The 27,569-nt window shown below is 42.9% G+C and overlaps 1 protein-coding gene across 1 annotated transcript in view; it reads right to left on the bottom strand.

Annotated features, from left to right (window-relative positions):
- Positions 1-26,838, bottom strand: part of CRACDL (CRACD like) — a 42,725-nt gene extending 15,887 nt beyond the window's left edge. The window contains exons 1-7 of the mRNA XM_050911766.1: positions 26,798-26,838; positions 10,388-10,464; positions 9,264-9,429; positions 6,183-6,318; positions 5,662-5,820; positions 4,953-5,021; positions 1,479-1,709 (exon numbers count right to left, since the gene is read on the bottom strand). Of these exons, the coding sequence (XP_050767723.1) occupies positions 1,479-1,709; positions 4,953-5,021; positions 5,662-5,820; positions 6,183-6,318; positions 9,264-9,429; positions 10,388-10,454 (828 nt within the window). The 5' untranslated portion in view covers positions 10,455-10,464; positions 26,798-26,838. The remainder of the gene's footprint in view (positions 1-1,478; positions 1,710-4,952; positions 5,022-5,661; positions 5,821-6,182; positions 6,319-9,263; positions 9,430-10,387; positions 10,465-26,797) is intronic.
- Between the last annotated feature and the right edge of the window lie 731 nt (positions 26,839-27,569).

The following is a 27,569-nucleotide window of genomic DNA, read 5'->3' as shown; positions in this document are numbered from 1 at the left end:
GCTTCAGGTAAGGACTGGCTAAATAGACAAGATTATTTGAAAGCACATTATTAAGCTGCTGAATATGCCTTTTCATATGGTGTCTGTATTAGCTCACTGATTCACTGTAGTTTGTTGGGTAAATATATATTTTGGATGTAGGCCCTAATTCTAAGAACACAAAACTTGCACTCTGAAGATACTTTTAGGGTTCTTCCAACTTCTTGTTTTGCAAGTGCAATTGCAAAGACAGCTGCAATGCCACCTGCATTCACAATCTATATACACAGGAACATAAAAGCAGAAGCAAGGTGCACAGGCAGAGTCAGGCAGGAAAATATTAAAAATTGTATTATTGAAAGATGTGAACATTCTCCATGGAAAACCAGGAGGGCTCAGTCACCTGGCAGTTTATAGGCAGACTGGACAAAGCAATTGTATTTCGGTAACAATGTTACAATGGAAGAGGTGGTTTGACCAGTGAGTTATTGCTTTACATGCTTTTCTAAATAACTGGCCTCATCATTGTGTTGCTCCCAGCGGTGCTCTACCGAGCCCAAAGATCACTCACAGATTTTGGAAAATACAGAATATCAGCTAAGTAATATTTAGAGACAGAGGGAATAATATTCCTGGTGTTAAGCAAGCCACTTTAATGGCTTTAATGTATTTAAAACATTGAAAGAAACCACAAACAATAAAGTGCAAATACTGTAGTAAGAGCTGCAAACTTTAGTTCTAAAAAGAGAAGAGAAAGAGGAAAAATTAAGCTATGCCCTTCATAAGATATGACAAAGAATCAGATAAATGGTCTTTTAAAAGGATGGTTTAAAAAAATTTTTTTAATAGTATACACTTTTCAATAGTTTTTTTTAATAGTATACACCTTTCTTTTTTTCCTGTGGAGAATTATTTTAAGTCTCTGGAGTGCACATAAAGGGTTTACAAGTTTTGGGACAGGGAGAGGGCTGAATTCAGAACAGTCCTAATGTACAGAATTTGACTCCAATTAATAGTTCACAACTTATTCTTTCTGTACTTTTTGAAAATATAAGATCAATTATATTTGGAAAGTTAAAACAGCGCCTCCATCAATACTCTTGAGAAGACTCAAGATTTTACAGGATCTTTCAGGTTAGGAAAAGTACACAAGTTGATCATAACACTTTCCAAAAAAATTTTTTTAAGTAAGAAATGAAGCAGTCAGCCCCAACTTCTGCATCACAGACAAGATACTAAATTGTACTGCACGGTAAATTTAAAAAGAAATTGTTACATAAACTGCTGCATCAAGAGTTAACAAGTAATCTCATAATATTTAATCTGTTCCTATTGTCTACTCCAGATACGTAGCCTCACCAAACAACAGCTATTAAAACCCAATGAAATATCCATGCCGCAATCTGACTTTTCTTATCATATCTGAGTTTGAAATACAAAGTCCAGTAAGGACTTCCTGGTTTTGTGGCAAAGGTGACACTGTTTATTTTCACAAGTACCTGAGAAAATCTTCTCATTTTACTGGATCTCTGGTTCCGGGGTTTTATGAGAAGCTTGTGTTTAGCAGCAGAATTATCCAAGCAAGAGGAAAGCTCAGGTGGAGCGTCAAAATTGGCTGCAGGCGAGATGGTACTGTCAGATATCTGGGGAGCTCCAGTTTTAGCACTTCCATGCCTAGAGAACAGCTGACCGTCTGTAGAGCAAGATCTAGAAGAAGGACCCAATGTAACCTGAAAAAAATAAATCCCCAAATAGAGAATCTAACAAAGAAACAAAGACATGAAAATAACAATTCTACAAATAGGAGGCCATGTTTATTGGCATTTTAAGGTTGCCTCTTTTTCTTTTTGACATCTCTTTAAAATACATTGCATTTCCTAATGTTGCACGTGGAGTACTGGTGTTAGCAATTCTGCATTTTTAGCTGCTTGAATATCATGCTATACTGCCCAGAGGGAAGGACCAAGTCACATTTAACTAGAAGATCTAAAGCACACAAATACATGGCCAGCATGTTTTAGAAGACAGATTTATGAAGAGTACTCAGTTACAGAACCTACAGGGCCAGTTTCCTTTCTGAGTCTGTCCTCCAAGCATCTTTGTCTAGGTTCCTACCCACAGTTATGCTGGGCTGGAGCATTTCTAGCTTCCTGTACGTCATCAGGTCCCTCCAACTCTACAACACCCTCCTAAAGACAAAAGAATCAAACATCAGTGGTACTGACATTTAAGTCAGCTTGTGTTTTCTCCTCATGTATTTATACCTGCAAAATAACTAGGGAGTTTACCTGAAATGTAAAATTTCATTTGTGGACTATTCTGGGAAAGGAAGTGATGGACAGTTCCTACTAGAGGCCAATAACCTATCCAGAAACAACTCCTGAATGCTCCAAGGGGTGCAGTACTTCCACAAAGCTGGAATCCAGCTTGCCTGTGCGCTTCACCAAAAACTACCCTAGCCCCAGGGCTGATGCAAAAAGAAGACTGAAAAAATAATGAAAAATGACTCTAAAAAGGGTTCTTCCTTTCTCTCAGATTCAGTTTTTGCAAATAGGCAAAACGGTATTTCCAAACTATCTGTCATGGCATTAACATGACCTCTGACAACTCATGACAGTACTCCCTTTGTAGGCTTGAAATTCCAGTTCATTTCATTAGAGGAGCTTTCATCCTTTGTCATGCTTTCCTCTGCGGGCTTTCTTCTTCTTTCTTCTTTTCTTCTTCTTTCTTCTTTCCTTCTTCTTTCTTCTTTCTCTGGAATTGGTATTTTACTGAGGGGGGTGGATGGGAGAAGGGGAGAGCAGGATAGTGTTCGTTGTATTTAGGGCAGGAAAAAGCATCAGCATTTTCTGCAAGTAGAATTCTGCATTATGTACTGCAGCCAAAAGATACTCTGTAGTGTAGTGAGGGCCTGCTACAGCTTCCTCAATGGCCAGGGAAAAACTCCCATTGATTTTAGCGGAGGCTGGATCCACAGCTTCCAATCATGCTTTCTATTTAAGAAAAAAAGGTAGCTCAGCCATGCTGAACAATGGATGCTCTCATTAATTTTCACTCCACAATATCTGCAGTCTAGTACTCAAACATGACTAATGTACAACAAACAATACGTGGCTGCATTATACATTAGTACCTAACAGTGAATACATTGACATTTCAGCTCCATGATAAAGACACAGCACATGTTCTCTTTCAAGGCACGTCATTATTTGCCTGCCTTTCTTCTGGCTTCTGCTTTTCCTCGAGAACTTTGCATGTCTTCTTGTTGGCAGTGCTTAGTGTTGGCCATTACGCTGGAAAATCAAGAATCTGGTTTGTTACTTAAATTTCAGCAGCCTGAGTGAATGCCAGCTCTGGGCTTGCTGCAGAAGTTGCCTGTCCCACGAAGTCTGGCTCTGGTGAAGCCTGCTGGAGGAAGGGATGGCTGGCAGACCCCTTTCTCCAAATCTCATGTGCATGTGGCTCAGCTGTCCTTCAGCTGGTCGTGCTGGGTGGCACAAGGTGGGGGGCCATGAGGGAGCCCCATCCCCAAAGCCCGTATGGGACAGTCGCAATCCCTTTCTCCCTTCTTTGATCCAGGAAAGCTTCCAAGACGCAGCAAGGTGTCACCGCTGCCCAAAACCTGAGGGTTGCATTGTGCAAAACTCCTCAGCCCTGCGAGCTGGTCGCCTCTGACTTCTAGAAGCAGGGCTAATCTCTCCGAAATGCCAGGTAGTAGACCCTGCGGTTTGGGAGGAAAGCCTTCAGACGGGGCTACTTTCTGGCTACGCTCTGAAACTGGACTGGGATGAAGAGAGCTCTGAGCTAAATGATGGGGCATGTGGAAAAAGCTGAGCAACCCCGTAGTCACCACCACATCTCAGGAGTCAGCGAGTGAGTCAGAGAGTGATGTTAATGGAACAACAGGGAGACATAAATCCTCCTTTAGCAAACATGCATCTGGACTGGACAAATTTACAGTGAGTCTATACCAGTTTTCAAGAAATACCTTCTTCACATGTTCTGTTGTTTTTCTTTAAAAATATTAAAATTTCACTGCATATAAGCAGTTTTTCAAACAGCTTCATGTGGAATCTAACAAGTGTGGCCAGAAATCTTTGCTAAGCCCTGCTGCAGCTGGCCTTGAAATACATTTTGCATAATTACCAATGAATAGTCAACTCAGGACTAGCTTCTCTATTTCCTTTCTGCAATTCCCCTCCACCCCTCCTCCTATTTCTAGAAAACGCTTTTCCTTTTACCCCCTGTGTTGTTTCCACCATGACTCCAGCTGCGGACAACTAAAAGGGACTCTTCAGAGCCTTTCAAAACCGCTCTTTAATCAGCCAGAACGGCTGGCTGTTGATTGAAGAAAGCCATCTATTTGCCTGTACTCAAGTCCTGAAAACATCACTTCAGCAAAATTCACAGCCAGAATCCGACTGAAGGCTGAACCTCAGACTCCTAAGCAGCAATGTCAGCCACTATCATCAGGCAAACACTTTCTATATCAGTGCAAGGTAACCTTGTACTTAAAGCAAGGGTCTGGGCAGATTTCAGAGGATCTAGATTTTGTTCACAGCTCCTCAGCAAGCATCCTCCCTTATCCTGTGCATGTAACCCAAGCAGCCTTTACTGCAATTTCCCGTCTTTAAAAAAAGGGATACTGTTTCAGTGTCTAAATCTGGTTGGTCGTGCTTGGAGATTAAATCATGTCTGTAAAGTTTACTAAAGGATATGAGCTATTCTAGAGGGCTTTATTATTATCAACGGGAGATTACTTGGTGTTAGAATTATGTTGATAAATAACCATAACTTTTATGTTAGATGGACAGGCATTAAAAAAGCACAGCAAACAGACAGGCATGCAATTACATACATACAAGGTTGGTTTTTGTAGCAGATGGGCAACAAAATAATATTTATGTCTTACATTTCTTTAAAAAACTACTATGCGTAATTGCTTGGCCCTTAATACATTTGGCAGAAGTTACCTGTTCTTCTTCTTCACTGCCTGTTCCAGTTAAACTCAAAGAGCTAAGGTGCTTGTGAGAGTCAGAGAACTGTGGGATGGAATGAGGAAGAGATTCAGTAAAAGATGACAAACGAGGTGGATATACTCGCAGAAACCATCTACACAAAGTGCACACAGATACTGACAATGTAAGTTGTTTTTCTCTACAGTCTTAAGGATTAGCAAGGACATTGCAAACATAAAGCGTAAGACATGCAGATAAAGAATGAAATAATGTATAACAAAACTATCATTTAAAAAGAAAAAAACAGTTTCAAATTCTTTTATGTTTCTTTTTCCGATGACAGCCTAGAAAAACATTAAAGAAGAGAGCTCTCTTATCAGCACATTCAAGGGGGAATACACATTTTTCAGCCTTTTTTTTATGCCTGGCAGCTCTCTGTAGTCCCTAAAAAACCCCCAGCATTCCCATGCATGCACACAAACACATCCTCTCCTTCCTAGCTCTGCATTTTCTGGCATGATATTTATATTTTAACAGGAACAGAGATTGTAAGTAGCTGTTTACACAGAGAGATAGCATTTTCCCATTTTGAGTAAGGTATTTCTGAATTGTTCAGAGATAAAGTAGTAATACATATAGCAAACCAAATAATTTATTCTGCCTTCCACACATAGGTAAAACAAGTCATTAAACACTGATTTTTGTCAACACTAGAACTACTCACTCTTGTGGCTGAATTTAGGTTTTCATGGAGCAAAGACATTTCTGGAGGGCTCCTGGGTAATCCATCATCTTCAGAACTGGTCCCAGCATCCTCTGTTCGCTTTGCATGAAGTCCAAATGGAGGCGGAGGTCCCAATTTCATGGTAGGCTGGAGTTTCAGCTTCAGCGTGGAATAAAATACATCAGCATGTGATAGTGATGGAGGTTTCCCCAGTACATTTTTTAGCTCAGGTCAATGAGTTACCTTTATTTTAACTTCACAATTGAATGATCCAGAGCACAGGACATCTCACTTTAGACGTTCTCTTAGGGAGCCAAACAACCTATCCATTTCTCAACTATCATTTAAGTATAACCAAGATACGATACTGCTGTCTAATCAACAAATGCGACATTTAATGTAAGCTGCAGACAGATATTACTGACTAATCAAATGTTCAACCTCAAATATTATCCCAAAAAATCAAGCCTGGAAAGACATTCCACCTCTTGCATTTGAAAAAATTATGTTGTGTAAATTACCTGTAAAGCTCTAATCCGATCAGAAACGTTTTCTTGAGAAAGCACTCTTACTGGCTTTGCAGGCTCTTGCCCAGTCTCAGGGATGAAAATGCTATCATGTGACAAAGCTCTGCTTCCCATAATGCCTTTATGTGTCCTAGAATAATATAACAAATGAGTGAAAACATACAGACTTTTTTGCCAGTCCTCTTACTCTTAACTCAGGTAGTCTGTTGAACATGGAGTGGGAGATAGGTGTGCGCAGCATACATCACACACGAGATTCCAGACTTCTCCATGAACACAATACAGTCATTCAGGCTAATCTAGGTAACACCTTTAAAAAACAAACAAAAATTTGCAAATGTTGTTATGTGTCACGTTAACAAACTCAATCAAGTTTAAAGACAGTTTAACCCCAGCAACTGAGTTACATCTTATGGAAAAGCTACTGGCCCTTGGCTGGAAGCCAGCAGCTGGGTGGCATGACAGTGCCACAAGCAAGCCCAGGTGCAAAATGAAGGGAGCTCACATAAACCACCCTGTACCTGAGATGGACTAACCTCTTGCTAATGTAAGAACATGCTTGCAAATGACTGACCATTACCATAGGAAGAATAAGCACCTTTTACTATTTAAGCGTGGTACAGCATTTAATGTGTCTCTGCCATACAGATCATTAACAAAAGTATTTCAGGCAATATAGCTCTCACGTAGAATCATTTGCATAAATCCTTACAAGATGCTTACAAGGTCCTGTACGCTGTATCAAGATCCCTGGGATTTTCTCTTACAAGCCTGGGGGACACATTTTTTCATGGACACTCTTTGTGGGCTAGTGAGAGGAAGCAGGAGATGCTTTGTGGGTAGCTTCTGTCATATTCAGTTTCCGACTTTTGATGCATGCGGTATGTAACTTCTTTTGAAAATGTTACATATGGGGCATGAACACCTTGTTTCCTCATGGGAACGGTACAGGAGACCCATGGACAGACAGCTGGCTGCTAGGAGGTCTCTTGTGCTCATTTTCCTTAGCTTAGCTCATAGCCTAACTGAGCAGGGATTAGAAATGCGTGCACATGGCATTTCTTCTAAGACTCTCTTCTTTTAATTTTTTTTTAAATAAGACAGCTATGAAATGGCAAACCAGAGTACAGAATACAGAACTGTTTGGATTCATGTAACTATCAAGTCAATTGAGCAGACATTCTAGAGAAAAAAAAAAGAAAAAAAGGAGAACTGTGTATTTTTGGACCTTGGATACTGTCATAGGGACATTCAGGAACATAAACAAACATGGCAGAAAATAACATTTTCCTTGTAATGGCTGCTATAAATATGTTTGATAAAACAATAGCAGGAAAAAGTTGATCTGTATTCCTGCTGCAGAAGGAAGGAAAGCCTGCTGCTTCTGCTTATTGTGTTAGAGACATTAGAAGAACAATTTAAGTGAAAATGTGATCTCTGCAATGCATCCAAGGTCAGACAGATCTATAGCAATTTGCAAAGTAAGTGCCAGTCAGGGCTGCGATGGCTGCTCAACACACTGACATTTTACAAAGACTGCAACGGCAGCCAGATAAGCAGAGTTGTTGCATGTGCACGCTTATCCCAGCATGCTACCTTTGCTTTCTCTTTCTAGCAGACGCATACCTCCCGGATGCGTAGTGGAGGTACCCTAGATGTCTCCTCAGATTATGAGCACTCAAATTAATTTTCCTTCCTTTCAAGGAATTTCCTGGTCTTTTTCTGTCTAAAAAAATATTAAGAAACAATAATGTAACAACCCTGTAAGTAACGGCACAGGAACATGGCCAAATCAGCCAAAGATTGCACCCACTCGGACACGACCTTGTTAAGTCATGCACAAGGGAAAGAAAATCTGACCATCCATGTCTTAAAAATGTGCCATTGAACACCAATGCTATAGCCCACTGTTAGACCTGGTGCTGCCAGCCCAGAACTCCTGGGGCTTCAAGCTGGACTAATATTACTGTTGCCAATGCCACAGAAGACAAAAAAATAAATTGTTGATAATTTCTGTTGGTTGTTTGGCGCTGCCTGGTGGCCGTGTTGTATAATGTCGTTTTAAATGGCCGGGATGGTTTGCCTTTTCCGTCCCTGGGGACAGCAGTCCCTGGGCACAGCAGCATCTCTCGCTTGAGGACCAGGAGGCTTGTTCTGAGAGGCACAACATCCACCAATGCAAGGACTTGCTTTTTAGGCAGCCAAGGGGCTCTTCAGTCCATCTCTCCATCCAGGAACACATTTGAACTTTAGACTGGGTTTCTCATGGTTACCTTTCAGTAGCAGGTAACATTTCTGGCAATTCCTGAACGAAGACAGGATTTTCAGAGGCAGACAGATACACAGGCTGGGATTCATCTGGTCTAACTTCAGACGTTAAACCACAGGTATCTACATAGGAGCTGGTCACCCTTGGCTCCCATTTACATTCAGTGGGGAGAAACAGGCACTTCTAGAGCCTGGTTCATCTGAACAACTTCAGACATCTACACAAGAATGATACAAGCTTTCCTAGTAATGTTGACTTCTCTCTGCTGATTATAAAAGGCAGCTGGTGACTAACTCAGATGCAGACCTTTGTCCTTTGGTCAGATGAATCCCATGTATACAGAGGAAATAAAGGCTTCAGAGCCTCTGGTTCCTGCTGATTTCAGTTGCAGTCATCCCCTTATCCCTTCCTTGCTTTCAAAACCTGGTGTAAATAGTTAGGCAACTAAATTTCTTGAACAATCCTTAGGAGTGACATCTTAGGAGCATAAGACAATCCTGGTAAGATATAAGCTGAGTACCTAATTCATTTTTGGAGATGGGAATTACATTCTTCTGAAACGATAAACCAAGGCTTATTTACAATTAAATGAAAGCTTTTTTAGTTATTATTTCTTGCTGCACCCCATCCAATTCCCTTGCAATCTGTCTTGCATCAGCCATTTTAATTTGTACTCTCCTGAAAAATGCAACTGTTGGAGAATGCAGCATTCTGAACAAGAGGAGGAGGCAATTTTGAGGTGTCTTTAATCTACAAACATTGTAGCAGTTCTGTATTTGTTTACCAGCCAGAGTCCAAAGACTTACTCAAGTTCATCTTCAGAATCATAATTAACGTGCATGTCATGAGAGGCCGCGACATCACTTGTTGACTGGAATAACTTCAGACTGCTGCTCCCAGCAGACAACGTCTCTTTCCTTTTCTTTTTACCAAAAAACTTTTTGAAAGATTTGAACTTTGATTTTTTCTTTCCTAAGTGAAGAAACATAAAGAAGATGCAACCAGCAGCACGTGCAAGTTTTTGGAACAATAACAATTCCTTTATAATTTCTGCATAAGTGGATTTTTTCCCGGGGAAGGGCAACACAGTCCACTCTTGCATTAATGTCTTTCAAGATGATACTGATAGGATGAAATTACTATTATCTTGGAGAATGGATTGCTATGTTTATGACACATAAGAAATAACCTATGGTGTAGAATCTTTCCTAATAGAGTTTCTACTTGCCTCTTGAGATAATTAGACTGTGAAGAAAAACTTTGGTATTAACAGCCTAGGATACAGAGAAGAAATTACAACTTGGAAACCCACCGCCTTTGTTCAGCAAGCTAAATAGCGATGATAAGGACAATGTTACCAAAACCAATTTAAATGTACAAAAGGCTTACACAGGTGGAATGTGCAGTGTTGGGAGGCTAATGCTTTTAAAATGTCAGTTTTATAATACATCCCAGAATATTCTGAATGCTAATTACGAGACTCAATGGATCACAAAGTATTACACTAGAAATCAAGCAATAATCTTGAAAAGCAATGCTAGTCTGCTCAGTGAGGAAAGACCTGAATTAGGATCAGTTGCAAGCTCTGTGAAGGAAACTACTTAAAATGAAAGCAGCGTTGTGCACAAGACAGCCCAACAACTTGTGCCTGTCCCATATAAGCTGGCATGACAGCACTGCGAGGCATCCCTGTCAGCATTTCACTTACCGTTGGATCTTGTTGGGTAAAAAAGTTAACTTGGTCACAAGATGCTACAAAAATCTTATTTCAAGCCTCTGAAAATGTCAAAAATATAACAGCTCGTGGAGACAGGAGGAGAGAAAGGGAGAATGCATTCTCTAAACAGATTCATTTCTATGATAGAGCTAAGGCATTGAAGCTCAAGAAGTCACAGCACTTTTCATTCACTGGAGAAGGGAGCAATTCTACCTGAACTGTCCTCTCCATCTCCTTCAGTCTCTCGCATCTTAGGGTCCATTATCCTTGAAGAACTCATGTGACAGTCACTAAAGGAGGTAGAAAAAGTGTCAGTCAACAAAATAACAGTACTTCACTACATATGTGCAATACATACATAGAGGCAAGTTACTAATATATAAAAATATAAAATAATACATTATATTTATGCTTCTATATATAAATACATAGACAATATATGTCTCAATATATGTATTGTGTCTATATATAAATATACATAAAATATAAAAATATCCCATAGGATGAAGCTTATTAGGCTAAGGTATAATAAATTCCATAGAATATTTCCACTTCCATAAGAAATAGTACATTATGGTTCAATTAACCAACTAGCCTCTCCTGACTGAAAACTGAGTTTGATGAGATTTTCAAATGCTTCTAAAAGCATGCGTCAGAGGAGGTGGGCTTCTTTGACTCTCCCCCTCTGCACCTATTCAGGAGCAGACAAAATGTCTTTGAGATAATTACAGCATTTTGGTAACATGTACAAGTAACGCTAGTAAAGAACTGCATGTATTTTTCCTTTATTTATATCCAATTTGAAGTATTCTACAGATTCTAGTTTTTCTTCTTTTTTAAGTAACTTGTGAAAAGGTAACAACTCTTTTTATTCCTTTGTTCATACAGACAACAGAAAAATATAAGTAAAAATAAAACAATTTATTTTCTTCTTTTCTTCTCTCTTCTTTGCTTTTTGGAAGCAAAATATCACTTTGCTTATTAAGGTTGCTAAATTAAAAAATATTTCCAAAATTGTACATGTCCCAAGCCTGAGGACAGAATATCTGTAATTTAAAAAGCCCTTCCAGAGCAGTAGTCTGTTTGTGCTCTCTTTTCTTCATCTGGAGAGCCATAATTTCATGGTCAAGGCAGAATAAAGTCATGGATGCCATTGACTGGATGGTGAATTAAATGCTGCAGAGTAACTCTTTGGGCTGTAATGGTGACAGATGCTCACGCTACAACCTGGATGGGAGGGTGAGTACACTGTGACTATTTTGATCCCCTGAAGTACCAGCAGACTTAAGTAATGAGGCTCGTAAATTCAAAGAGTTAGCGAAATGGAAATGAAACATTTATTACTCAAGTTTAGAACATGACGCGTCGCCTGAACCATCAGCAAGTGCTTGAGCCAGGCCGTGACGAACAGCTGCATGACAGCCGCAGCAAAGGCACCTCTGCTGCCCAGTGGCTCTGGGGCTCCCTCGCCAGCCGGACCCGCACGCTGGTTGTAAAACACTCCCTGCCACCACCCATCGGGAAACCAAATTAGAGTTAAACACAAACACGAGGGTGAGCAACTTTTGGTCAAGGCCATCTGCCTTACGTAAGGAGAATCAGTAAGGAACCAGCCCTAGAAAAGAACAGAAGTGGATGATACATATATTTTTAAAGTAAATGGCTGCTGGGAGGTGACAGATAAATACGTATTGTGGGCTGTGGCGTATCTAGTCAATTATTAAACAGGCTCGAGGTGTCTCAGATTCATGCTGTCATGTTGCAGTAGCAATGGCAGGAGTGCAAATCAATACCTTTAAAGCCTCAGCTGTTATATGCATGCTCTGTAGCATCTATAAGCTACACGCATCCAGAGGTGGGATCCTACAGTCTCTATACAAATTGTGGATGCCATAACTCAGATCCCCAGCTGTGGCCCACTGGCATAGCTCCGCTGCATCCAGCTGCACTCAGGTGAGGGAGTATCTTTTTATCCAAATGTTTATATGCCATACTTCACTAGTTCTGAATAGCAAAGCCACCGGGGGATAGATAGCCACATAATGGCAATGTTAGTTTGAAACATGCAGGCAAGTATAAACACATTCCCTCTGGCAAAATTCAAGCAGATAATACATTATATTTCTGACAAACCAGAAATGTGTTGCTGTCCCATCCCAAACCTTAGCAGCCAATTTTCTAGAGAATAAAAACGATTAAAAAAAAGTTAGCTCCACCATAATGTCAGAGAAGATTTGTGTGACTAATTTGTGACATTTGAGGTCACGAAGAGTGTTTCCACTGGGTGTGCCAAACATTTGGGGACAGTAATACGTGACCAGGGGTGCAGCATACATCTCCTCACTTGAGGGAAACAGAAGGACACCAAACCCTGATGACCTCTCTCCTTGCCAGCCGTGTGCCTTGAAGCAACGTCCTCACTCCCCTTCTGACCTCACACGGCCATTCTTCAGGTCTGCCATGTTTTTGCTGTTTTCTAAGGTTATTTTAAGAATTAGTGTGTCTTTCCAAAAAGTGCCCAAGACCTTGGGAAGGCAGCCCACCACTGCTGTGCTTTTGGGATATGTCTTGCAAGGGCGCTGCATGAGGCACAGGGCTGGAGTGCTGGCTTGTGAGAAGGAGCCAGGTCCTTGGCCAGCGTTGTGCGATTTGGTATACTACTTATATAGAACTTGTTTAGCATAACTTGCTTAGCATTAGTAGCTAAATTTGCTGAAGCCTTAGGCCACAAGCTGTGAACTTGCACCTAGATATGCTGAACTTTTACCTAGTCAAGTAAAAGAAGGCCCCAGAGCCAGTTCAAGCCAGAAGGAAACTACATTCATTAACAGAAGATGTGACCTTAGAGATAAGAAAAGGAATGGCCCGCATAGAGACAATGAAAGAACCCAATGAAGAATGGGAAGACCCCAGACCCTAATATTACTACTGGTCCAAACTGTCGCATGAGGGGTGGGGAATTTAGATTGTAAGGATATAATCGCCCAGGGATTTCTTTGTTCGCGGTCCCTCTTCGGAGGCACCCGGCTCGAGCTGTAGCACTATTAATAAAAAGTACTTTTACAGAGGAATCGCTTTTGGCTTATCAATTCAGCAGCAACCTATAGCCGAACCCTGTTATGGTGGCTGGCCTGTGTAATTTCCATAACACCAGGTCCCACCACTGCTGCTGGACTCGTCCCTGGATGGCTCCCCAGTGTCGCCTAGGGGAAGAGCTGGCTGCTTTGCTGTGGGAGAGCTGCCGAAGAGATCAAGGCAGTGTGCAGCGAGGAAGGTCGTTCTGGTAAGATGACTTTGGAGTGAAGGAGAAAGCGACCTGAGGTGCAGGTCAGAAGCACCCAGGGTGGAGGAGACACTGGGCGCAAGTACCAGTGGCCTCTGCCTCCTGCGCAGGAGCCCAGAGACTCCGATGTCCCCAGCAGGGACATGGTTATTTTAAATTACGCTAAATAAATCCTAGAAGTTTGGGTCAGATGTGCAATACTGGTTTTGCAGTTGGGGGACTGTAAGGCTTTTATAAAAACTGCATCTCAACTCGTCGTGCAATTACAAGGACTGGGGAACTGTGTGGACTGTTCACTGCTCAGAGCTTGCGAGTGGATGTACCTCAGGTTTTCAGTTCAAAAGGCAAGTTTCCAGCCTGAGCCCAGGTTTTGATGTGATTCTCCCAGGCCGGCGCTGGCTGACGCACAGGAGGAGGAGGAGGAGGCGGCGGCAGCCCTTGCCACAGTCACTATGTTGTGCAAACACATGCTGTGACAAGGACCACAAGGTGCGGCCGCCTGCCCAGCGCCAACGGTGCGGGAGGAGTTTTATGGTCTCTGTTACCAAGGGGAGATTTGTTTGTGTCAGGGATGAATGGGCACCCGCTTCCTTAACCTGAGGACGGTGTGTGTGGCGTCAGCAGGCAGCAGAGAGGACTGGAAGGAGTTGTGAAACGCTTGGCGGGCAGTGCACTGGTGGCCGGGTTTTCAGAAATATGCTCAAAAGCCAACAGATCAGTTTTTAGCAAACCTTGATTTTAAGCAAATACTGAAGCTGAGACTTAGACACTTCCTCGAGTGTTTTGCCAAGTGACAATTTCCACTGGAACAATATCCCAACACAGTGCGAAGAGATACTGGCCCCTGCTGAGCATCTGACGGCTGCCAGAGATCCCTCTGTGCCACTCTGCAAGCAGGGCGCTGCCCGGCTTCGCATCTCACCAAACCTAGCTGTAGGCAATCACATTCATTTCTACCTTAAAATTTACGCTGACATTTTTATTGACATGAGGGAAAGTTGTTTTTCCTTTTAAATGCTGAATGCTGTTAGACAAATGTTGGTTTTCACCTGCTTACCACCCACCATGACATAACCCTATTTTCTTTCCCAAATAATAAACTCAGAGAACTGTTCTATTTATATCTCCCCTTTTTTCCTTCAGTATAACCTATTTTAACAATATCTTTAGGCAGGTTTTCAATCTTTCAAGCTTTTTCCTCAGTGTCTGTAACAAACCCTCCAGTATCAATACATTCATCATAGGAAAGATTCGATTAAAACATGATACTTAAGAGAAGAAACAAAAAAAACAGAGGCCAAAGTTTACCCTTGGTATGACTATAACTGCTTGTCACTTCCCTGACGTAAACAGAGATTTGATTGTTTGCTCTGGAGCTAAATTTTATCTTCCTCAAAGCTTTGCTTAAAATCTATGACGGCCTACAAGTTTAATAGCTGTGCAACGAAATGCTGACAAAATCCAGAAGCTTTGAATTGGCACCCACCGGCACGCGTGGTATTCAGTGTGCACTTATGCTTAGATCTGGAGGCTCGGCTGTGGAGCGGGGCTGCTGAGCTTTCTCATTTCCAGTTTCCCCAAGGATTTACTGAAGTCCATCACTATATTAAATCATCCTGTGATCTGAAGACTCAGCAGGATTCACATCCTAGAGGAGCAGCCTGCATCACTTCTTCTCCCCTATTAGCAAGGGCAAGATTTACCACACTGCTGGCAGTCGTACTCTTTTCCTCTTCTTTCTTTTTCCCTATGCATTTTACGTGTGGTTCTTTTCACAGCGGAATACTAGAGATACCTGGTTTATCAGTTTATTATGAGATTTTATAAGCCCAAAATGTCTGATGATAAATTGCTAAATATTACCCGAGCTTAAACCAGTATTTTTTCTATATTGGACTGTTCCCAGCAGAGACTTTTTCCACTTTTCTTCTTCCTTCCCATGCCCTTTCTAGATGAGCTAAGATACAAGAAATACAGCTGAGACTACATGAGTGCAGAGAATAGAAAGGGAATACAGCAACACAATGGGTGTTTATTCCCCTTCCTATCCCTCCCAAATGTCAGTACATTCAACAGTGTGTATCCAAAAAATTACAGCTGAACTGAACGAGAGCAATTTACACCTTTTATTCCTGTGTTGTATAAGAATATTCTATTTCTAGTAGGCAAAGAATCATCAAGAATTAAAGTTATTTTAAAAAATCTGAATTTAGGGAAATTATTTCACATGAGAGGAAGACCTGCCCTTTTCTCTCTCCAATATCATGATATGCACTAAAATTCCTACTGGTATTTCACAGCTTTGTGGATTTGGGAAAGAAAATGCAGGAATTCTGGGCATGTAAAGAAAATCCAAATACTCAGAAAGACTCCTCTAGCTGAGGCAGTAACAGAACTGAAAACATCCTAAATACCAGGGGCGAAGACAGAGGCAGCTTTTCCTCACCCACCTCCTCTCTGAGGGCTGAGATCTGAAATGAAGGCACCATCCATGGGCCATGCAGCCCCTTCTCCTGTCACATGGACTGCAGAAAAGGGACAGCTCAAAGTTTCCAGAGAGCAAGCCCAGGGCACCCACCACGATCCCCTGCCAGCAGCAGGTGCGTCAGCAGAGCTTTCACACCTCTGGAGATGCTCCAGCTCTCTGGCATGTGCATCAGTGAGAGCAGCCCCAGGATGCCATGCCTTGGCATAGTGCAAGTCCAAAAGCATGTTGTGATCACCTGCCTTCCAAGCAAAGGTTTATCCCTGCAACTAGGGGAGACCATGTGCTGAAGATATTGCACAACAGAGTGTGGTAGAAGGATGTAGGAAAGTGGGGTAAGGAGCTTGTGATGGGGAGGTATTTGCACAGCACAAGAAACCCTGCTGTTCAACATGCCTCTCTGCTCAGACCTTCTCCTACTAACAGAGATCCCAACATCACCCCCCGCCTTCAAGCTCTCAAAACACTTACAGTGCTCCCAAGTGATAACGCTTGAGCCTAGCCAAAACTAAATCTCTCACAGCGTGCCCAATTATAAAATCCTTTCCAGAAGTCATCCATCATCTTGAGCTTATGTTACTAAGATAGATCTCTCCTCTCTACACCCCCTTCTGCAACAGGAGGTCTAGGAAGCATAGTGAAGTGCTCCCCCTGAGCTAGCACGGCACATATGAGCCCAGGTATTAGAAGTGTCCACATGAGTGAGATGCAGGTCTCTGGGAATCCAATGAGTTTGTATAAACACATCCAAAAAGCTCACATAAAGGGACAGGAGAATTTGATAACAACTGCAACGCCATTCCCAAAGCCATACACCTTGCTGCTCCAGACCTCTCTCTATGTCAAAGGAGTACAGATTTCACTTTTTATTCAGCCTCCAATTTTTAAATCAAATGAACAAATGCACCTGAGTGCATACTTACATACACACAGCCATCCTAGGAGCTTTATCCAGAGTCTCAGCACTGTGACTGAAGGGCCACTCTGCCTTTCTACCATATGTCAGCACCTATACAGGATCTGTAGATATTCTAGCTTTGTCCTCCTCCTTTTCGAATTATTAAAAAGAATTTACCCAGAGAAGACACATTTTCTGAGAAAACTGCACTGTTTTCCTCTACCGAAACTATATAAAATATCAAAGATAAACTTCATGCCAAACCAAGAAGAAAAACACCCTGTCACTTTTTATATACAACTTTGCCTTTTATTTTCAAAGTTGGGCAGACAATCATCATCTTCCATTTTGCTCAAATGGTTTGAATCAGTAAATGAAAAGTATTACTTTGCAAAGTCTCTGACTTCATGTGTTCTCTTCTTGTTTTAATAATTTAGTGCAGATGATGTTAGCACCTACTTGTTTACGCTGACTGATGTCCATGGTGACATCATCTTCAAAATGTGGTATTTTCACAAATGGTTTGCTGTCTAAAACATGATAGTTTGTTATCCATCTTCATCAGTCTCACACTGAACCTGGTACACCTTCCCCATCTTTTCTTATCTGCATTATTGGTTAATAAAAGGTTTTGTTTCTTTGCTTGTGGCTGACATTTTCTCCAGCTACGGCTACCCTTGTAGCACACTCTCATGTTATTAGAAAATCTGTATATTGCACAACCATGATGACGTGGTGAGAGCCTGTCTGCCACTCCTCATGCTCAGAGCAAGGCTGGCTGCGAGTAGCTTTGCTACCAGCGTCCTCTCCCTGGCTGCGCGGGTCCTAGGCTGGCATCCAGGTGAGAGCACTCAGCCTGAACACAAAGTCAATGCCCTCCTCTTTAAAACTCTGCCTTTTAGGGATCCTCCCATCCTCTTCTCAGTCGCTGTCAAAATGAATAGAGCTAGCTGTGAGTGATTTGCCCTTTCTCTCAGAAATGACTAACAGAAGTTAGTTGCATCAACACATAATCTCTTCCAGTGCTGCTCCTTGTGCCAGAGTTTGCTATTCCTTCGCCTCCAACATTGGCGGAGGTGGAGGAGTAGCAAGCTGTGGCACAGGGACCAGCTACGTATAACTACTGACACGCTACTATCTCTCTGCACCAGCCCTTTCCTTTGCAGTACTCACATCTATCACTCAAATCCCCTGTTGCACACAGTGTAAACATAAGGTGGTGCCCAATGTCCCTGTGATCACTGATAGAAGAGACATCAAGGGGTGTCAAGTAATAAAATACCTGCTAAAAGGAAGATGGGAGAGGGGAGATAGGATATAGCTCACTGCATGGGCTCCCCTTCCGAGCCTTTGTGCAAACAGGGCGAGACCTGCCATGACCAGCGTGTCAGACTTCACGGGCCACGACAGGAAAAACAGAAGAGGCAGCAGGTGCATCTTCCCAAGCCTTTCAATGGGTTTTCTGGGTGTTCAGTTGTTTTCACTTGCTTCTTTCACTGCTGTTGGGCAGCGTGTGTTTTCCTTCACCTAACCAGCCCAAACTCCTCTCTGGTGCATCTGTCCCTGTTTTTCCAAAGGCTGTGCAGATTCTCATGTCGGATCCTCACCAGCCCTTCTGCCGTGCCCCTGCCAACAGCACATTCCTTTCTCTATTACAAGCACAACGCATTTTCAAGGGACGGGGGGGGAAAATCCTGCTCTCTCTACCTGTTTTTTTCCAAGAATTGACAGACCTTCCTTCCCCCAGCGTTTCTAAGTGAGAAACACTCCATAAAATAAACTTTCCTCCCAAGCAGCTTTTGAAGAGTGAGCTTTTTGTTTTTAAAAAAGTGCATTGCAACAGAACACACAAACATAAGAGGTCAGAAGGCACCACTGGGATTGCCCAGTCTGTTGTCCTGGATAGTGCAGGGAATAGACTGTCCCCCAGAAGGGTGAAGGGAACTCTGCTTCCCTGACAGAGCCTGGTAACTCAAGGGTATACACCTTGTCAAAGGTCATATTTTGTTCATGGGAAAAGCCTTAGCTTGCATACTTTCTTTAAACAAAAAAACCCCAACAACAAAGCAAACCAAACAACCATATAAAAGAATTAAGGGGGGGTAGGGGGTGGGGTGTGAGGAGTTTGCAGTGGCAAAAGAATAAAGCAAACTCATGTGAAATGTCTTATTCCTATGGAGTAACCCTTTCCTTCTTGCTTTCAGTTCTCTATTTTTTGTGATTTAATAGAGGGGCCAGGAGATCTACTCTACCAACATGGAAAGCACCATTATTAAAAGACCTGTTTGAGTAATAAAGCCACATTGGCTCTCCTCCTTCTTTCTCAGCATGCAGGGATAATAAAGGCATAGCTGTTTTACACAAAGACACAAGACCTCCTCCGGCCAGCTCCCCACCAGAGATCCTCCGCTATATTTAGGAGCACAAACAGCTTGACATACTACCAGAGTTTTAGGCTTGTATCAGCCATCTTTACTGACAGAAGCACAATTTGTATTTTTAACTTAAATAATATCGAGTGTTCACGTAGAGTACTTTGGCTAATAATGTTCTGAAGAAGTTAATCTTTTTTGTACAATAGCAGGCTAACATCACTCAGAATCAAGGGTCAGTAAAGTATTAAAAATTCACTGTGCCTCTCCTTGAAAAGCAATAGAAAAGAAAGTAAAATGCCTTGCTTTAGTTAGAACAAAATTACATTTGATTCTACATGTCACAATTGCAATTACTCTTGAATTCAGCACTGGGAACATTCCTGAAGCTATTTCACAAAAATAATTATACCAGGTCTTTTGGTATTCAGAATGAGTAGAAATATCAATGTTGTTATAAGGTCTCAGTGCCTTTAAATTCAAAGAAACATAACAGGTCTTTCATTGATCCTTCCTTGCTTTTTGGAACCATGAATACAATAAATTGTCTATATACCTATGTACACACTCACACACACTTACTTTGTGGCAAAGAAATAAGACTCACCTGGAACCACAGCAAGCCCTGAGGAACGGCACACTTACACCTGCTGCCCCATCAATTAGCCTAACGTAAGCGTGTTCTTGTACAGTGCAGAGGTTAATGGGAGTTTAAGATGCAGAAAGTGTTTAGCACTACCCAGAATGAGACCCTTATTCAGCTTTATCTGCTATTCTGAAGAAAACTGAGTGGGCCAAGTTAACCAGACAATGAAGGCAATTGCTAACATCAGAGCTGGATGTGGCCCAATTTTCATGCTTTCTGAGCCCATCTATACTGCACAGAATATTTACTCTCAGCTCCATAATGTGTGGTGTAGTCAACAGTGTCATTTCAACAGTTTATTAAGTTTCTTTAAAAGTTAATGACAAATCTTTTCAAATGTCAGGTTCATCTGAACACAGAATATAGCTATATCCCAGGCCTATTCCCAAACATTTTGCCATTAGTGTGATGAAAAATACAGTCCGGTTTGGTCAAACACAAGTAATGAGGAAAGTGCATGAAATAAAGAGACTAGGCTGGGCTTTATGAGGTTCCTTGGGAATTCCTATGCTGGAAGGATGAAATAATTATTGGGATCATCTATGAACCATGCACAGAATAGTTTTAATATTGGATATTTAAAGTAGAGAAAAAAGAAAGAAAGCAGGGAATGCAAAAAGAATGAATTAAATATTCTAAGAGGAGGCTGAGCCCTTCCAGGCAGAGATACACCAGCCTACCAGCTGAGACTAGCCAGAACATAAGCAGGTTGATTTCCAGGAGCTGCTCATGAAAGGTGCCATCAGGGGCTCTCAGTTCTCAGCACTCCCTCAGCTTTGCCTCGTTTCAGCCCACACCGCTCTGCTGAACCGGCTGCAGTCGTGCGCTAACCTGGAGTCACCTCGGATGCAGGGATAACAAGAAGCCATGTCTCCAGCCCAAGGACCAGTTCGCCCTCCTGGGTCATCCTAGCACGAAGGAGCGGCGAGGATGGAGCGAGATCCAACTGGAGCCACGGGAGGGCAGCGGGAGGCGGTGGGGAAGGGGAGCATCTTCCCCTGCATTCCCTCTGCAGGGCTCTGACTGCAGACTCAGAGGACACTTTCTTCCCCAATATCCACATGGACGGTCCAAGAGGTACAGCCACTGTCAGTGCAATCTCAATCCTCTGAAATTTCCCCAGGCAAAAGCGCTCACATATTTCAGCAATAACTGCTACCTTGTAAACACATTCCACATTCCTGTTGCATTAAACCCCACAGGCCAAATGCAAAGCTGAACGGCCTCTTGTCTAACTGTTGTACGAGGCTTGCTCTGAAGCGGTACATGTGGCAGGCTTTTAATTGGGAAGGACCTTATTTAGCCTCTTTTGACCCTTCCTAATTTAGTCCCTCTCAGCTTTCAACTGATAATCATTTTCTTGAGCCCAGATGGGAGAGAGATGAGCCATGGGCTCCTTTCTCTTTCCTCCACCCAAGTAACACTCAGATCACTTCCAGAAAAAAGAACACAAGATTTTTAATGCAAGGTCACAGCAACACATGACTACCGCAGGGGTTTCAGGTAGGAGTTCAGTTAAGTTGGACAGTCTTCCTAACCTAAATAATTTCTTACGTGAACAGGCTGGAAGGCTGCTTTCTGACCACGCCACAATAAACAACATTGCTGAGTCCTTTGATCTTTGCTCGGAACCTTCCTCCACAATCTTTAAGAAAAACACAATCAGGATTTCACAAATGTAAGAGCCCTAATTTTCTGTCATTTACTCCCTCACAATATGCACTTGCAAAGTTTCCATTCTTACTATCCATTCAGGACCTATTTGTTATTCTGTGTTTGAAAGAGAGGAGATATTTTCCTGTAGCTCTTCTCTCCCTGTATACTTGCGGGTCTGTGCTCCAAACCACACTCTGTGCTCCAAAACAAGGATATGAACAAATGGAAATAACTGCCCCTTGCTCAGATTCTCCTTTTCCCCTTCGCTCCTTCCCTACAGCAGTAACCTTAGTGAAAATAACCTCTGGCGAGTGACTCTGCATGTTTCACCTCCAGTTGCCACTTCAGACCTGCAGACTTTTGGAAGTCAATACCCTGAATGCGGCTTAATAGTTTTTACTGCTGCTTTGTCAGAAGTCCAGAGCCAAGCCTCTAGCACGCCCTACAACACCTGCACAAGCACACTCACTCCCTTGGACTGGGAAGTAGAAAGCATTGGCACGTACTGATTTGTCCAGGACAAGTAACAGTGAGCATGTGCGCTCATATATTCAGATTATATGCAAAAATGTTACATGCAGAACAAAATGAGGAGAGGGGACTGGAGAAAGTACAAGAAAGGACAGCACTGAAGAGCTCAAACCTTCCCTGACAGTGTCTATAACAGTAAGGGACATAGTCACTGGGAGGGTTCCTGCTCCTTATCTATCCAGAGCAGCAGAAGAATACGCTACCAGTCACAGTGTCATACCGAGTGTGCAACCTCTCTCATCTGCAAAACAGATAGATCCAGCCCTGACAGTGCTTTCGTCTTAAATCGGTGCAGGAGGATGGGTGATAAACATCACTATACAATGCTGCTACTCCTTAGGTTTAATTTCCCAAGGAAACAACATTTACGTGACTGCACTGTCTATCCTGCTCCATTTTCCCGTTTCCCCACCACTTTTGAAGCCATTGGTCCTTTTCAGCTGAGTTCGATGGAGAGACACATCTCAAAGCTATGAAGCTCCTGCCAGTTTTGTAAAAATTGTGCAGAGTTCCCACTGCGGGAAAGCCGACAGCAGGAAGAAAGCAGTTGCTTGTTCCTCTTGCTAGCCAGCTGAGCAGCCAGTACACCCCTAGCCCAGGCGCAGCCCTGATGAGCCTCTAGGCTGGCCGTTAGAGGATACGGACAGTTCAGGGTATGATGGAGAGTCAGGAGGAGAAGGGAGGGACTGAGAAGTGAAATCCTGCAGAAAGCGCATGGGGGGGGGATGCATACTGCAGCAGGGGAGCATTACTGGCCTGCTGGAAGCCAGGCACTGTTTAGAGAACGACGCTGATGTTATCATGATGCTGCTGCTTTACTTGGAGGTGGAGAGAACAAAAGAGAGTGGAAGAGGCAGCTGCCAGCTCTTGTGGCTTTGTGAAAGACCTGAGATTCAGACCTGTCCCTGACCTGAAGTCACATGGGACTTTCTGGAGAACATCACGGCGTTTCAAGAAACTGTACTACAAAGGTACAGTTGTTTCCATTCATACCACTACAAAGCCTACCATGATGAATTTATGCTGAACCAGTGCATATATACACAATGTTGGGATGACAACCAGCCTACAACTTGAAAAGGCTCTCCTAAGGGGGAAAAGAATTGTTGGCACCCGCATTTTACAGATAGGTACAAAAGTTCGGAGAGATCAAATGCTTTTCCCGGTGTCCTTCAAGAAGCATCTCTCAGAGTAGGGACCAGATTGAGTCTGTCATGCACAAGTGGTGCTCAGCTCCAGGCCTGTCCCTTGGTCCAGCTCTGCTGGAGCTGACGGTGCAGACTGAGGTGCCCTCTCTGGTCCAGGGCCCAGTTCCCCATGGCCCCCCATGGTGTAGTGGAAAGCAGGAGGCAAAGGGAACTGGATCCTGCTCCCTGGATCTCCCTTGGAAGGGGTCCCATGGACCACTGGTGGGGAATACACTGGGAGAAATGTCCCCCTTTTCCCACATCACCACTTGCCCTCAGTCTCTTCTCATTTCCGCCACCGGGGCAGAAATTCTCCCTACCCTCCTCTGACCTGAGGAGCACTTTCCTTGTGAAACCCCTCGCTGGTTTAAGATCTCTTTGGCAGAAAGCTCTCACGTGCACATTTGTGCCTGGCTGCATCTCCCTCTATGCAATGGAGAAAAGAAGACACTTCAGATACTAATAGGTCTAAATCACCTTACTCCAAGGAGATGCCTCTCTGCGGAGGATGGAGGGAAGCCAGGGTTACCTAGCAGCTCATGGTTAGGTGCTCTGCATTCCCATCCCCACCGTCCTACCCCCGCCCCATGCCAAGTAGGGGGACAGGAACCTGAAAATGATGTTTAAAAGGGGCAGAAAGGAAAAGACCCATTTGGAGACTTATCCCATTTGTTCCCAGGCTCCCTTCTTTGAATACACCACGAATGTTTTACTTCAATACTCAAAAGCCCGATGAGATGCAGGTTATTAATTTATGACTATGACAAGATTATTATGGTTAATTTAACATGCGCAGGCACTTAACGAACTACTGTTAGGAAATATTTGTCATTAATTCAAAAATTTCCTGCCTACAATTTGGCAGATATAGCGCAAGTGAGCTGCAGAAATCCAGCATGACATAAAGAGCTCTCATCTGCCATCACCTTTACATGTGACTGTAGAATACTTGAGCTCTGCCTGATTTAAATGAGCACAACAAAATATACTGCAGCATTCATAAATTAAATGGCATTGGCATTCAGATGCTAGAAAAATCTAACTTAAGAGTATGCTCTTTCAGACGTAGGAAATGGAGCAGAGGCACACAATCTCCCCATGGGGAGCAAAAGGGACACCATTGGGAGAGAGGGTGGCAGGGCAGCATTCCTAATCGCAGCTCAGAAAGCAAAGCTTTGCAAGAAAAAGCTGCTTGTGGTGGCTTTCTTCCCACCTCCTGTGGGTCTGCCATGATCCCAACCAAGTCAGGCGGTGCAGAGTAAAATCACTTAAGTGGTTTCATTCGGTGGCAGCCTGTCTCTCAGGCATGGCATAGCCCTCCAGGGCTATCCCACCACTCCCAGGCAAAGAACTCCCTGCCTCAGACTGCTGTGTTTTGCTTGCTTTCCCAGGGAGGCAGGCAAAAAAATCTGTGTGTACAGAGCTAGTTACAGCAACAAATCAAAACTCATGTCCAAAATGGCCAGTCTCATGGCACCTTTGAAGGGTCTCAGCACTTCTTGGCTTTTCCTGATCCCCTAGGCAGGTCCAAAGTCACAGAAGAGATGGTCAGCACCCATCTAGTCCCTTATATATTTTAGTCATGAGTTGTTTTGCCCACGAAGGCTCTTTAGCTCTGTGTTTTTGCAAGACCTACCACTGTCAGATGCATCCCACCTATCAGCCCCTTCTCAGCGCAGAGGCTCCATGCATTGCCTGGACTTTTTCAGTTCTCATATGGTAAAGTCTCCTGAGGAATGGCATGTTTTGGTACACTTAAATCTTTGAGCTTCACATAGGTGTGTCAGGATAAAACTTGAGAACATACTACCAGAGGGGACTTCCTGAGCATTCAGTCCCCTGTTGTTGCTGGCAAACACTCCATATAATCCTTTCACAGGCTGATTAAAGTCTTATTTTGAAAACTATTCAATTTTCCCCATCCCTTTGACTGAAATGCTATTCCAGAACTCTGTAACTCTAATGGTTAGAAATTCCCAGACTAAACGGCCAGTCTATACCTATTTATTTTTGTGCCAATGCGATCCTTTTCTTGAGGCCGCTTTTCTCTCCTGCCAGGGGTATTTAGAGAAGACCACCGTCTCCCCTTTCATCCTTTACCTGCGAAGCCAAACAAGCCATGGCACCTTAATTTCCTCCCAGAGAAAAGCTCTCCATTTTCCTGGCCGTCTTACTAACCCTTCTCTGCACCCATCCCACTCCGAGCTCACCTCTTCTGGCAGCCAGATGCCCAGAACCAGACACTGGATCCCAGGCAGCCTCTACAGCTAGATGACACAGAGGTCACTCTTGGATTTAAGCTTCCCACCTCCCAGCTAGACTTGCACAGGTTGGCAGACAGGCAGAGAGGAAAGCATTCACCTTCCAGCTCTAGCTTGCTCTCTACTGCAGGGTCCAAGGACATGTCTGAGCCGTTTGCTATCAAGAAATGCCATTGTGTGCAAGTCGTTATGTTCCAATAACCTCCCCAGACTTGGTTCTTTCATACGTCCAGCCACCCAGATTGCTGATGCTGGCTGCCAATACCAGACTACAGGACCCATTCCAGCTTCTTTTCAAACCCCGAAGCACCAGCACACGCTCCCTTGGCTGGACTCGCAAGGGCCCAGCCATCTGTGTATCTGCAGAGTGTCTCTGGTGTAGGTATAATGGGAAAATACTTCTACATGCAGTTGGCAAATGTACTAACTCAAGCTTGAGGAAAATCTGACCCTCTTTGCTTAGAGGCCTCCTTCCTTTTAACATTTTTTTCAGACATTTTGAAAATATTTGTGAGTCATGGCAATGGGCAGGGAATGAGATGTCTAGCAGAGCTCCCAGCTCTGGCAGAAGAGCATTACTAAGAGGACGCTACAAGGCTTTGTGAACAGAAGAAAGATCAGCGAGTGCTGGACGACTTAAATCTCTCAGGTTCCACACTATCCTCTGAGGATGCTGCTTTATTAGAACAGCTAGATCAAAGTGACTAAAGAGGTTTCTGCTGTTAACTATCTCCTGAAAGTTGTTGACCTTGAGACCAGAACAATTAAATGAAATGTGAAGCACCTCCTCAAATAGATATTTCTCCTTCTCTGTCCTACATCACCTAAACACACAGCAGTGTGAAGTTACACGCTCGGGAGAGCCTTTTGTAATAAAGAACATCCTGAACTGCACGAAGATCCTGCCCTGGTATAGATTTTTTTCTCTCTTCTTAAGTGGACACATACACTGTGGGTCCTAGGAATGGATGTATGAGCTCTCCCATATGTATGATAGAGACAAAAAGCTTTGGATACCAAATTAGATATGCACACTTTGAAAAGTGCCTGCTGTATCAGGTATGCAACGTGAGACTCTGGGAACTGTTTTTCTGAATACTAAGTGTGGAAAATATCAATTGAAACTGCGCTTACTCAGTCTCTCTGAAGAAATCAGCTCCTGAATGCCTTAGAGTCAGACTAAAATTTAACAGCTTCATATTAGAGATAATTAAAATATACAGCTTTAAAAAATTCTGGTCTTTTACAGAATGCACCACTACAGCCTCCTGTGCAAAAAAACTATGAACATGCTTGCAGTGTACCTGTCCTGGAGATGTGCAGCCAGATCTTTGGCTGATGTCACTTGGCAGGCCTCTACTGAAGTTAATTGGAGCTGTACCAAATCATATCGCTGAAGAGCTGGAACGTACTGTTTATATACATCTGAAAAAGGTAAGTTAAATAGCTTGTATGCACTTGCAGACATTAATTTCCTCATTTTTCAAAATATGAAAACTGTATTTTCTGTGAGGAGTGGTCCTTCAGAAAACTATCATGCCAGCCCTGTACCAGCACTAGATATGAATATACCCTGTTATACCTCTCACCATCTCTGCTATCTGTGAGTAGAGAAGAGAGGCTACAGCACCAGGAAGGCAAACCTTTTTGTTCAAAATTTGTTTTTAGAATGGCACATCGCTTTAATTTTTACATTTGTCAAAGGGTTTCTATTTGCAATCTATCAAAGGAAAACCAAAAGCAGTAACAAATCCCATTGTGTTACCAACCAGAGGCAATGATTGCCAGCCTCTGCACACAATGCACAGTTAAAGGGACCTGATGCTTTCCATTTTGTAAATGTGCTACAAGGAGCCAGTTGCAGTGAGAGCGTGGCAACCAATAACTCTTGATCACTTAAGGATTCTTCATTAGCCAATTCTACAATAAATTAACTAGAGAAGTTTAAAGGTTGTTTTCAGCACTTTATAGACAGACACCCCAAGGAACCAGGGAAGACAGTTCGTCTCTCCATGTAACTCTTTTACTTACCATCCGATGAAACTTTAATAAGTACAAAGGCAGGTCAATACTCGC

This window comes from Gymnogyps californianus, chromosome 1 (genome assembly GCF_018139145.2).
Source record: "Gymnogyps californianus isolate 813 chromosome 1, ASM1813914v2, whole genome shotgun sequence".
NCBI lineage: Eukaryota > Metazoa > Chordata > Aves > Accipitriformes > Cathartidae > Gymnogyps > Gymnogyps californianus.
The sequence above is the reverse complement of the archived record's forward strand: the minus strand, read 5'-3'. Positions and strand labels throughout refer to the sequence as shown.